A 10,791-nucleotide genomic window follows, 5' to 3' on the forward strand; every position below is an offset into this window, starting at 1 on the left:
TCTGTTTGGTTCAGCCTTACAGTAAGATCTTGAAGGAAAACGTTTGGAGATGAGGAGTTTAAGCATGTAAATCTAAAAAGAGATCATTTTAACCAGTTTCCAATAAATGATTTAATGGATGCTTTGTTGAATTAAAAAAAAAAGAGAAACACTGCTTCAGAGGCAGAAGTGAAGAAGAGATTAGGTAAAGCTATAGAAAAATTTTGAGGTAGAATAGAGGTGATGAAGTAGTTCTTGATATATGACCTTGATCTAAGTAAAGAAAGAAGTTAGCTCATCTGCTAAGAGTGAAAGAAGAGCATTGAGAACTTGAGCAGTATGGGAAAGGTTTATGACTGGCTGTAGTTAATATATTTAAGCATCAATGCAAGACACATGGAAAAATGCTGAATGATGGAAGTAGGTGCACAATCAACATGATTTCATGACATTTTATGACTAGCAGTACTTAGTGGCTCTGATTCAGGCGTGAAGAAAGCAGTTGGTCGGGTTATACAAGGTTGGATGAGTTTTTCTAGATTGCTAAGAGACAGTGTTGAAATACTTGGCTCTGGCTCAAAGGGTCAGAGAGAAAGAAAAATAAGGGTAAAGGCATGGAGGCAATGAACAGAGATGCAAAAGATGAAACTAAAGTGCTTAGAGAAGGTAATGCCAAGTAATAATATAGATCCAAAGCCTCACCAGGCAGTAGAAGGGAAGGTGATGTGGAGTAGTTCTAGGAACTGACACCTAAAGATATAAAATGAATCTATGTTGGGCATTCCTCTATCATAGAAGAGAAAATGGAGGCACACCAAGAGATAGCTGGCCAGCGATCATGTAGTATGTTGTAGTTATTCAAGACAGTTCATAGGTTCGTTTTACTATGACACTCATTCAAACTGGAATGATATGGCATATTGTACAGAAATTTTAAATGTAGAAAAGTAGAAAATAATTATTACCCAACTCTTAACTCTGCATGCAGTTTGATACATAATGTGGTCTTCCTGACTTCTAGCATAGATACACAGGTGCTTTTCTTCTCTCTTTTTATCACTTAGTATATTGTGAACTTATTTCTAAATTAACACATATTTATTTCTAATAACTGCATGTATTCTGTTGGAGGGATGTACTACTTGTAATCTAATCTCATCGTGGATATTTTGGTGTTTATAATTGTTTTTTATTGTATATAATGCTGTAATGAACATTCCTATATTCTTATACCCTTTTTACTTCCATAAAATAAACTTTTAGAAGTCCAATTACTAGATCAAAGGGCATGCACATTTGAAATTTTGATACATATTACCAAATTGTGCTCCAGAAAGGCTGTACTAATTTATATTCTTGCTCATCAGGATGTGAGAATGTGATTTTACTTCACTCTTATTACCACTGGTTATTATTAATCTTTTTCCTTATTTTAATTTGCACAAAAGGATATTTCCTTGTTTTTAATGTTCATTTTTATGCTGTTGAGGTTAAGTATTTTTTCATATGTTACTGAGGTAAAATCTGCTTCAATGTCACATGCTTTTGTGAGAAACAGATGAGGAAGTCAGAAAGATAATTTGAATAGAGGTGTGGGTTCAGAGAAATGGTACAGCTTTGATTTAGAGTGGATTGCAGGACAGAGAAAGACCCATTGTCCTATTCCACTGGAAAGGAGTGGACAAGAAGACTGCTCTTCCCTCCCATATCAAAAAGTGGAATTAGTTGGACCGGTTTCTCAAATTTCAGTGATATATTGAGTCTCTTAAAAATATTTAATTTAGGGGCGCCTGGGTGGCTCAGTCTGTTAAGCCTCCGACTTCAGCTCAGGTCAGATCTCACGTTCGTGGGATCGAGCCCCGCGTCAGGCTCTGTGCTGACAGCTAGCTCAGAGCCTGGAGCCTGCTTCCGGTTCTGTGTCCTCTCTCTGCCCCTTCCCCTCTCATGCTCTCTCTCTCTCTGTATCAAAAATAAATAAAACATTAAAAAATAAAATAAAATAAAATATTTAATTTACTTTTGAAAAAGCTAAACATTCCCGTGGCTCAGTCTCACTCCCATCCCACAGTTACCTGCTTTTCTTAGTTTTCTGTGTATCCATGTAGTATTACAGTGTGAAAAGATAAAGATCTATTCCATGTTTCTTCTTATACAAAAAGCAGTTTACTAAATATATCATTCTGTACTTGGTTTCCTTCTGCACTTTGCTTTCTTTATTTAACAAAATACCTTGGAGATCTTCCATGGATTTTTTTTTTTTTTTAAGAAAAGCAGTACTTGTGGAACTCCAGAATTCACTAAAACAATTTTAATTTAATGATACATAAATGTGTACAAATAGAACTGGGCATAACTTCCATGCCATCAAACCATACTATGAAATCAGCAGAATTAAAGTCAACATCAATATTGACACAACTGATTTGCCGAAACTAATTAGATACAGCAAGACTTATATAGTGACTGCTGAGGTATAGTTTCTTATGGCTTTAGCAAGCCTGTACACACTTGTACCTTTGCCAATCCATTTTTTCTGCCACTTTTCTGTAATCTAACCCAGTCCTCCTCCATTCTACCTTTTCTTTATTCCATAGCACTATCCTCTTTCTGTATGAATTATATCATGCTATATAATGTATCTATTTATTGTGTGTATATCCTTGCTGAGAATGTAAGGTTTTTTATGAAGTGCAGGTCTTCACTGATATGTCCCAAATACCCAAACTGATCCTGGCACATAACAGATAGTCAGATATTTGATGGAGAAATGAGTGAATGAACAAATGCAGTCTGAGAATCACTGGTGGAGGATGCTGGAGCAGTCATATAGGCCAAAGGGTAGAGAGAAGAAGTAGGTTCAGTAAGGTCTAACCCTGGCTTAGACGGAAGGGGGGCCAGTGTGGCTGGTTGTTGGAAGGGAAGAGGGAGAAGTTGACCTGTGGTCTGCAGTGCTCTCTGGATCCTAGGGATGAGACTCCGAGGCAGTTATTGACAACCTTAGATAGGCCATTGTGTGCCCTTCATGGCAGCCCATTAGACTCTGGGACAATATCTCCTGGAATCCATGAGAGAGAAATACAAAATAGCTTTTTTCCATTCTCTCATTTACTACCTTAAAATAGCTTTTATTTTTGGGGTGCCTGGGTGGCTCAGTCAGCTAAGTGTCCACTCTTGATTTTGGCGGAGGTCATGAGCTCACAGTTTGTGAGTTTCAGCCCCTGCATTGGGCTCTGTGCTGACAGCGCAGAGCCTACTTGAAATTCTATCTCTCCCCTCTCTCTGCCCCTCCCCTGCTCATGCTCGCTCGCGCTCTCTGTCTCTCAAAATAAATAAACTTAAGAAAAATAGCTTGTATTTTCTAGATTTATGTAACAAAGGCATAGTCTTATTCAGGGACAGCAGAAGAACGAACCATTGCACTGATTTCCTAAGTTTTGATACAACTAGAAAATTTTAAATGCCAGAAAGAGGAAGGAGAACCACTGACTTAACCCAGGGGTAATCAATCAAAGTATTTTCTTTCTGTTTCTAGAAAATACCTAAAAGGGAGGTCTGGTGGTTTTCCTAGATGGGGCAGAGGAAGCTGCGGCACATACTCACCTAGGTTCAGAGGTCTTGGCTTGAACTGTGGCACAGCCTGGAATATTTATTCGGAGTGGTGGAGTTTTGTTCTTAGAAGAATTTGATCAGTTCCAGCCTTCCAGCACGTTGTTGCAGCAGCAGGGCCATTGCAGATGTCTTCCTTCAGGCAAACTGTGCCATCAGCATTGAATGATACCTCATTTCCATCTGGGGGTAGGAGGTGGGGAGGCTGAGTACATGGGGCATTGTATGTTTTCATTAACAAATACAAACACAGTGTAGTTTAAGAATATTACTTGTTGGGAAGATTCTTTTGTAAATATATCTTCCACCTAGCCTGAGGGTAATTTCTTGAGTTCAACTTAGAAGAGGGGAATATTTTATTCAGATAGTGCTTTGGGAAAGTGGCAGTTTAAGTGTATATAGTTTTATAAATTTCTAGTGCTCTCACTTACACTGTTTTAGGGTTTTCCCAGAAACTTTTCAGGTTGGTAATGCCCTCGGGTCTCTTTTTGCTATCTGCCCTAAGATTTTCTTCCTTGAAGTTCACTGATTCATAGAATGGGTCTGGAAGTGACTTTAAAGATTCTTTACTCTGGTTCTTCCCATATAGTTGCCACCAATCCAAAAGGGTCAGGTCTAGAGTTCCAACAGCCAGACATTCTACCATCTGGACTCTGAGATCTCCTAGACTGTGGCTGTTAGACTGCAGAGGCAGTGACCTGATTAATCTCTCTCCCTTACTTACCTCCCCTTTTTCCCCTCCTTTGCCTCCATTCCTTTTTCCCTCCCCTGTACTTCTTTTCTTATTTTATCATCCCATTTTCCTTTCTTATTTCTAGGCCATGTAGATCAGTCAGGGAAGGGTTAGTGAGATTAAGGTATGAAGGAGATCCTCCTGACCTGAGGTGCACAAGGAAGAACATCCTTTGCCTTGAGAAATGCTAATTATGCTCTCTTTTTCCTAGGATGCTCACAACTGTATTCCTGAGCTGGACAGTGAGACAGCCATGTTTTCTGTCTATGATGGACATGGAGGTAATGTTAGTAGATCATGTTGGTGACATTCTTGGACCCTAGTTCCAGACTTTAGAGGGCAAGAACAGATCCTTTGTTCTTTTCCTTTCCAAGATTCTGATTGTAAGATACCATTTCCATCCCTAGTGCTTTTTTCTCTTTTCTGACATTCTACCTTCCTCACAAGTTATTGTATGGGTTTATAATCTCACCAGGCCTTGTTTTAATCTGAAAAGCCTCTTCCTATATTACAGTTTATCTTTTTTCCAATGAGAATTAAGTATACAGGTAAGAAAAGACAAAAAGTATATTAATAGAGCCCTGAGAGAGTTGATGGTGAAATCCATTTTCTGGATCAGAACTTCCTAAACAGTTGTCTTTCAAATATATTTTGGTTGTATAAGATACTCGTTTCTTCAACCCTTGGAATTCAGTCCAGTATGGCATGTAAATATTATATTACTTTATATGTGGGAAGCAGTGCTCTGGGTGACCTTACCTATCTTCTAGGGGAGGAAGTTGCCTTGTACTGTGCCAAATATCTTCCTGATATCATCAAAGATCAGAAGGCCTACAAAGAAGGCAAGCTACAAAAGGTCTGTCTTTTCATAGTGCTCCTTCTCTCCTTCTGTAGGTTTTCCAGTCCCATGGTTTTTCCTTTCTTGTTGCCAGTAAGCTGCTACTCACTGCATTTCTTAAAGAATTCTGTGCCCCAAACAAGCTTATCTCTGCTTGAGCCTTTTTAGAGCTGCCTCATTATTCCCAGGTCTCTGAACTGTTTTTTATTTATATGTGAGTGTCTCCTCATGTTGCAGATCACACTGTAACTTGCCGGTTTTGTACCCAAATTGTGTATAGGCAATTCATTTTTTACCTTCTGTACTTTTTCTGACACTCGCCTTATACTATTTTGCTTATATCCAGGCGTTAGAAGATGCCTTCTTGGCTATCGATGCCAAACTGACCACTGAGGAAGTCATAAAGGAGTTGGCACAGATTGCAGGGCGACCCACTGAGGATGAGGATGAAAAAGAAAAAGTAGCTGATGAAGATGATGGTGAGTGTGGCTAGCAACCCTTGAGAGGAAATCTGCATTTTAAAGAACTCTTCTTCAATATATATAATTCTGGTATCAATTCTAAGAGAGGATGACTTCATAGGGACTTGGGGACTCCCCACATTAGAGAACCTTATGTTTTTCCTACACTGCATGAGGTTATGAAAAGAGAAAAAAATTAACCTTTGTGTCTAGTGTCCATAGTTGTTAGCATTTTTATATATTATCTTTTGTTATTGTGGTAGGATCTCTCTGGTTCCTGTTAATGTTTATGTGATCTTTTTTTTCTAGACAGGAGCTGTTATTAGCCTCAGGAGCCAGTCCTTAAGTCTGGGCTGTAGACCTGACTAGCATTGTGGGCTTCCTGGGTCCTCAACCATAATGGGGTTTCGAACTTATCAATCAAAAATGAGAGGTGATAAGAGAACTATAGTAACGAGTGTTCCTTTGACTAAGAAGAGGGTGAAAGACAAAGACTAAAGGAAGTCTGTGCAGGCAGACGTTACCTGAGAAGAAACCAAAGGGGTCTTCTGAGACTTGATATGTGAGGGGAGCCTTAGGAGTAGGCAGTGGTGGGGAAGTTGGAACTCAGGCCTACAAGGGCTCGGACGCAGGAACAGGGGCCGAACTATGAAGAGTCTGGTGTGGGGGTACTGATTCAGCCTCTTCCCTGCAGTGGACAATGAGGAAGCTGCACTGCTGCATGAAGAGGCTACCATGACTATTGAAGAGCTGCTGACGCGCTATGGGCAGAACTGTCACAAGGGTGCTCCCCACAGCAAATCTGGAGCTGGGACAGGCGAGGAACCAGGGTCCCAGGGCCTCAATGGGGAAGCAGGACCTGAGGACCCATCTAGGGAAACTTCTTCAGAGGAAAATGGCCCCACAGCCAAGGCCCACACAGGCCTTTCCTCCAACTCAGAACGTGGGACTGAGGCAGGCCAAGGTGGCGAACCTGGCACTCCCACTGGTGAGGCTGGGCCTTCCTGCTCTTCAGCCTCTGACAAGCTGCCTCGAATTGCTAAGTCCAAGTTCTTTGAGGACAGTGAGGATGAGTCAGATGAGGCAGAGGAGGAAGAGGAAGACAGTGAGGTAAGGGCCAGTGGGAGCAGACAGATGTTGAATTTGCAGAAAGGGCCCGTTTGGTCACTATACATAGCTTTCAACTCTTTTCCTTCTCTCTCTCTCTTTCTCTCTCTATCTCTCTCTCAAGTAATTGCTACAGCCACCTTGGGGCTTAAACTCACGACCCCAGATCAAGAGTCATATGCTCTACTGACTAAGCTAGGTGTCCCCCCCCCCCCCCCCGCCATCTTCTCCTATTTTTTATAGCAGCCCGCAAGGGCTACTATATTCCAGGCTTTTCTTGAATTCATTATCTCAATCAACATGAGAACCATTAGCCTTCTACCTCTTTCTTTGTCAGTACTATAACAAATAGATCTAGTTCTAGCCTTTCAGAGTCCATCTCCTTTAAAAAAATTTTTTTTCTTTTAATGTTTAGTTTTGAGAGAGAGAGAGCGAGTGAGCGAGCGAGCAAGCAAGCAAGCAAGCAAGGGAGGGGTGGAGAGAGGAGACACAGAATCTGAAGCAGGCTCTAGGCTCCAAGCTGTCAGCATAGAGCTCAGTGCAGGGCTCAAACTCATGAACCTTAAGATCATGACCTGAGCTGAAGTCAGATACTTACCTGCCACCCTAGGCACCCCAGAGTCTGTCTCCGAGAGAGAACAAGAAAGTGGGGGTTGTTACTTTGGATATTTCCTTCTCTGGACTACTTTTTTCTGGCTGTGTTGCCTGAAAGGTGCTTTTGGCTGAGAGCCCTGGCCTTTTGCAGGACTTATTATTCGTGGCTTCTAAAACCCAGTTTGGGAAATCAGTTATACCCATCTGGCTCTCTCCCCTCCCCTAGATTTTTCTATTATGATTGTATAGTTGCATCTTGCAGTGTTCTCAGAATCTGTGTCCAATCAGGGCCTCTTGGTTCTGAGTACAAGTTGGGGGGGAGGGGGGCAGGGCGTCATCCCAGTCTCAGCAGCCTGGAATCATCCCTCTGGCAGGAATGCAGTGAGGAAGAGGATGGCTACAGCAGTGAAGAAGCCGAGAATGAGGAAGATGAGGATGACACTGAGGAGGCTGATGAAGATGAAGAAGAAGAGGAGATGATGGTGCCAGGCATGGAAGGCAAAGAGGAGGTGTGTAGGGAAGGGGAGCAATGAGTCTGGAAAAGCCAAGAGGCAGATAGAATTTCTCTTGATTGTGATTTGGGGACGGGGGCTCTCCTTGGTGCCTTAGAACTGAAGTCCTTGTTATGCAGGGATTTATACAACAAATGGAACTAGGTCTTTAGGGTAAAATTAGCTCAGAAAAGAAAGCATGCTCTAGTCTTTGGAAAGATTAAATACATGCTCCTCCTGTTAAAGCTGTCTTGGTGCTCCCAGTGAGAGGAGAAAGCATAAGTGAATGGTCGGGGAGCACCAATGGGGAGCTTGTGTCCAGAAGCTCCCATGATGCTTCCTTTCTTCCTCTTAAGCCTGGTTCTGACAGCGGTACAACAGCGGTGGTGGCTCTGATACGAGGGAAGCAGTTGATTGTAGCCAATGCGGGAGACTCGCGTTGTGTGGTGTCTGAGGCTGGCAAAGCTTTAGACATGTCCTATGACCACAAACCAGAGGATGAAGTGGAGCTAGCACGCATCAAGAATGCTGGTGGCAAGGTCACCATGGATGGGCGAGTCAACGGGGGCCTCAACCTCTCCAGAGCCATCGGTAAGGGCCAGGAAAGCGTGGGAAAGATTCTCTGGGGTCATATTCTCTCTTTCAGACTACCTAGTAGCAAACTTTAACCATAATAGGCTTATGTACCTTGCCAACTACTTTGGTATCTACTACCTCTGTCTTTAAAACATCTCCATGAGATAGGTAAGATAGCTGTCGTTTGTGGATGATGAAAAAGGTGAGTGACCTAAGGTTTAGCAACACGAAAATAGGGGTGTACCTAGAAAAACTAGAACTGTTTTTCATTCACTTAGATTATGGAACTTTGTCAAGAAAAGAAATAAATGAATGGCAAGGCTTGATCAGTCTTAAGCACAAGTCTGTGGGGAGTGCCTAAAATACTCATCAACCAGCCCTTCCTTTACTTCAGGAGACCACTTCTACAAGAGAAATAAGAACTTGCCACCCGAGGAACAGATGATTTCAGCCCTTCCTGACATCAAGGTGCTGACTCTCACTGATGACCACGAATTCATGGTCATTGCCTGTGATGGTATATGGTGAGCACCAGCAGAACGCCCTAAAATTCCCTCTTTTATGCAGCATTACTTCTCTTAGAGGTCTCTGAATTGGTATAGTTCTGTCATCCCTCTCAACGGCTGCATTCAGCACCTTTTCTCAAGCTGCTCTAGAATTAGAGCCTAGGCAGACACCTTGGGTGTCAAAATCCCCAAGCCTAAGGCAGAGCCAAGGGCATCTCCATAGGTGTATGCATTGGCTCTGGGAGGCTATCACCTCTCTCTACACTCCTCTATTCTGCTTTGTTGGGACTAAAGAAGAGTCTATTGTTTTTGACCCCAGGAATGTGATGAGCAGCCAGGAAGTTATAGACTTTATTCAATCAAAGATCAGTCAGCGTGATGAAAATGGGGAGCTTCGGTTATTGTCATCCATCGTGGAAGAGGTGAGTGCCAGGGTGCAGGAGAGAGGGTGTCTGGTCTTCATAGCCAAGGTTTTTCTTTTGACCAGAGCTAAGACCAGAGCTGGGAAGTATCATTAATTACTGACTGATGCCAAACTCTGACTAGAAAGTTCCACCTTTATTTTCCTAACATATCCTCATGCTTCTTGCACTAGCAAGTGGCCTGTTTTGGGACATCTGTTCCCCTCCTTCTGCCACCTTGTCTCAGCACAGTCAGCCCTCTTGTGAGGATTTAGGTTACTTGGAAGGTGTTAAAACCCTGAAGCTGAGCTGCCCTGTCCCTTTTGTAGCTGCTGGATCAGTGCCTGGCACCAGACACTTCTGGGGACGGTACAGGGTGTGACAACATGACCTGCATCATCATTTGCTTCAAGCCCCGAAACACGGCAGAGCTTCAGCCAGAGAGTGGCAAGCGGAAACTGGAGGAGGTGCTCTCTTCTGAGGGGGCTGAAGAAAATGGCAACAGTGATAATAAGAAGAAAGCCAAGCGGGACTAATGGTTGTCCAGACTCCTGCCCACCTAGACTGTTTTCTGAGCCCTCTGGACCCGAGACTGAGTTTTGTCTTTTTCCTTTAGCCTTAGCAGTGGTTATGAGGTGTGCAGGGGGAGCTGGGTGGCTTTATTCAGCCCATTCCAAAGAGGGCTCTCCCTCCGCACAGCAGTCTGGGAGCCTCTGCTGTCTTCCCCCGCCTCCTCCTTCCTCCTTGGGGCTCATCACCGGTTCTGTGCCTGTGCTCTGTTGTGTTGGAGGGAAGACTGGCAGTTCTGGTTTTTACTCTGTGAACTTTATTTAAGGACATTCTTTTTTATTGGCGGCTCCATGGCCCCCAGCCGCTTGCACCCGCTCTCTGTTGTACACTTTCAATCAACACTTTTTCAGACTAAAGGCCAAAACCTAATTGTGCCCGTGGTGTCCTTTTTTCTATATTGCTGTCCTGCCCGGCCCACCCAGAATTACCTGGCCCCAGACTCGACCTCACTGGTGGCTCTACCAAGCTCCTCTGTGCACTCGTGTGCGTGTGTGCACGCGCGCCCCCTCCCCATAGTGCATATGTGCCCCACGTACATGTGCGTGTCCCAGGAATGTGTGGGGCAGAGGGGGCCCAGGTACCGAGGCTCCATGAACTGCTGGCAGGCTGGCCAAGCGGCATGGCTCATCCTTCCCCCTTCCTGGTGTCCGGAATAGTTTCCTCGTTACTCCAGGTGGGGGGTTAGGATTAACTAACGCCAGTTTAAGACTGAAAGCAAGGCCCAGGCTTCTCCTGCCCTCCTCACCGGCCTGCTTTCTATCTGATCGCTGATTGGCTCGGCTGCTTCCTTTCGTCACAATCACTTCCTGGTCACGCTGTGGACGTTTTCGCCGTTTCTGCTTTCCACGGACTACGCGTCCCGTGTGGCTCTGCGACAGCGGAAGCGGAAGCGAGGACGGAGGTACCAGCTGGTCTCCGTCGGGGGGGGC

General features: G+C 43.8%; 2 protein-coding genes and 1 long non-coding RNA gene across 3 annotated transcripts in view; 2 read left to right on the plus strand and 1 right to left on the minus strand.

Annotated features, from left to right (window-relative positions):
- PPM1G (protein phosphatase, Mg2+/Mn2+ dependent 1G) overlaps positions 1-10,236 on the plus strand; it is a 19,398-nt gene extending 9,162 nt beyond the window's left edge. Inside the window, exons 2-10 of the mRNA XM_029938074.1 lie at positions 4,530-4,599; positions 5,089-5,174; positions 5,503-5,635; positions 6,312-6,727; positions 7,693-7,827; positions 8,166-8,400; positions 8,780-8,909; positions 9,211-9,313; positions 9,622-10,236. Coding sequence (XP_029793934.1) covers positions 4,530-4,599; positions 5,089-5,174; positions 5,503-5,635; positions 6,312-6,727; positions 7,693-7,827; positions 8,166-8,400; positions 8,780-8,909; positions 9,211-9,313; positions 9,622-9,828 — 1,515 coding nt within the window. The 3' untranslated portion in view covers positions 9,829-10,236. The remainder of the gene's footprint in view (positions 1-4,529; positions 4,600-5,088; positions 5,175-5,502; positions 5,636-6,311; positions 6,728-7,692; positions 7,828-8,165; positions 8,401-8,779; positions 8,910-9,210; positions 9,314-9,621) is intronic.
- Positions 9,227-10,774, minus strand: LOC115290235. Its single transcript, XR_003908026.1, has 2 exons — positions 10,399-10,774; positions 9,227-9,392 (listed from the first exon to the last, which is right to left on the minus strand). It is a non-coding gene; the product is annotated as an uncharacterized LOC115290235 (long non-coding RNA).
- The window catches only part of ZNF513 (zinc finger protein 513), a 3,624-nt gene continuing 3,501 nt past the window's right edge, over positions 10,669-10,791 (plus strand). Inside the window, exon 1 of the mRNA XM_029938076.1 lies at positions 10,669-10,763. The gene's annotated coding sequence lies outside the window, so the exon portion shown is untranslated. The remainder of the gene's footprint in view (positions 10,764-10,791) is intronic.

Source organism: Suricata suricatta, chromosome 4 (genome assembly GCF_006229205.1).
Source record: "Suricata suricatta isolate VVHF042 chromosome 4, meerkat_22Aug2017_6uvM2_HiC, whole genome shotgun sequence".
Taxonomy (NCBI): Eukaryota; Metazoa; Chordata; class Mammalia; order Carnivora; family Herpestidae; genus Suricata; species Suricata suricatta.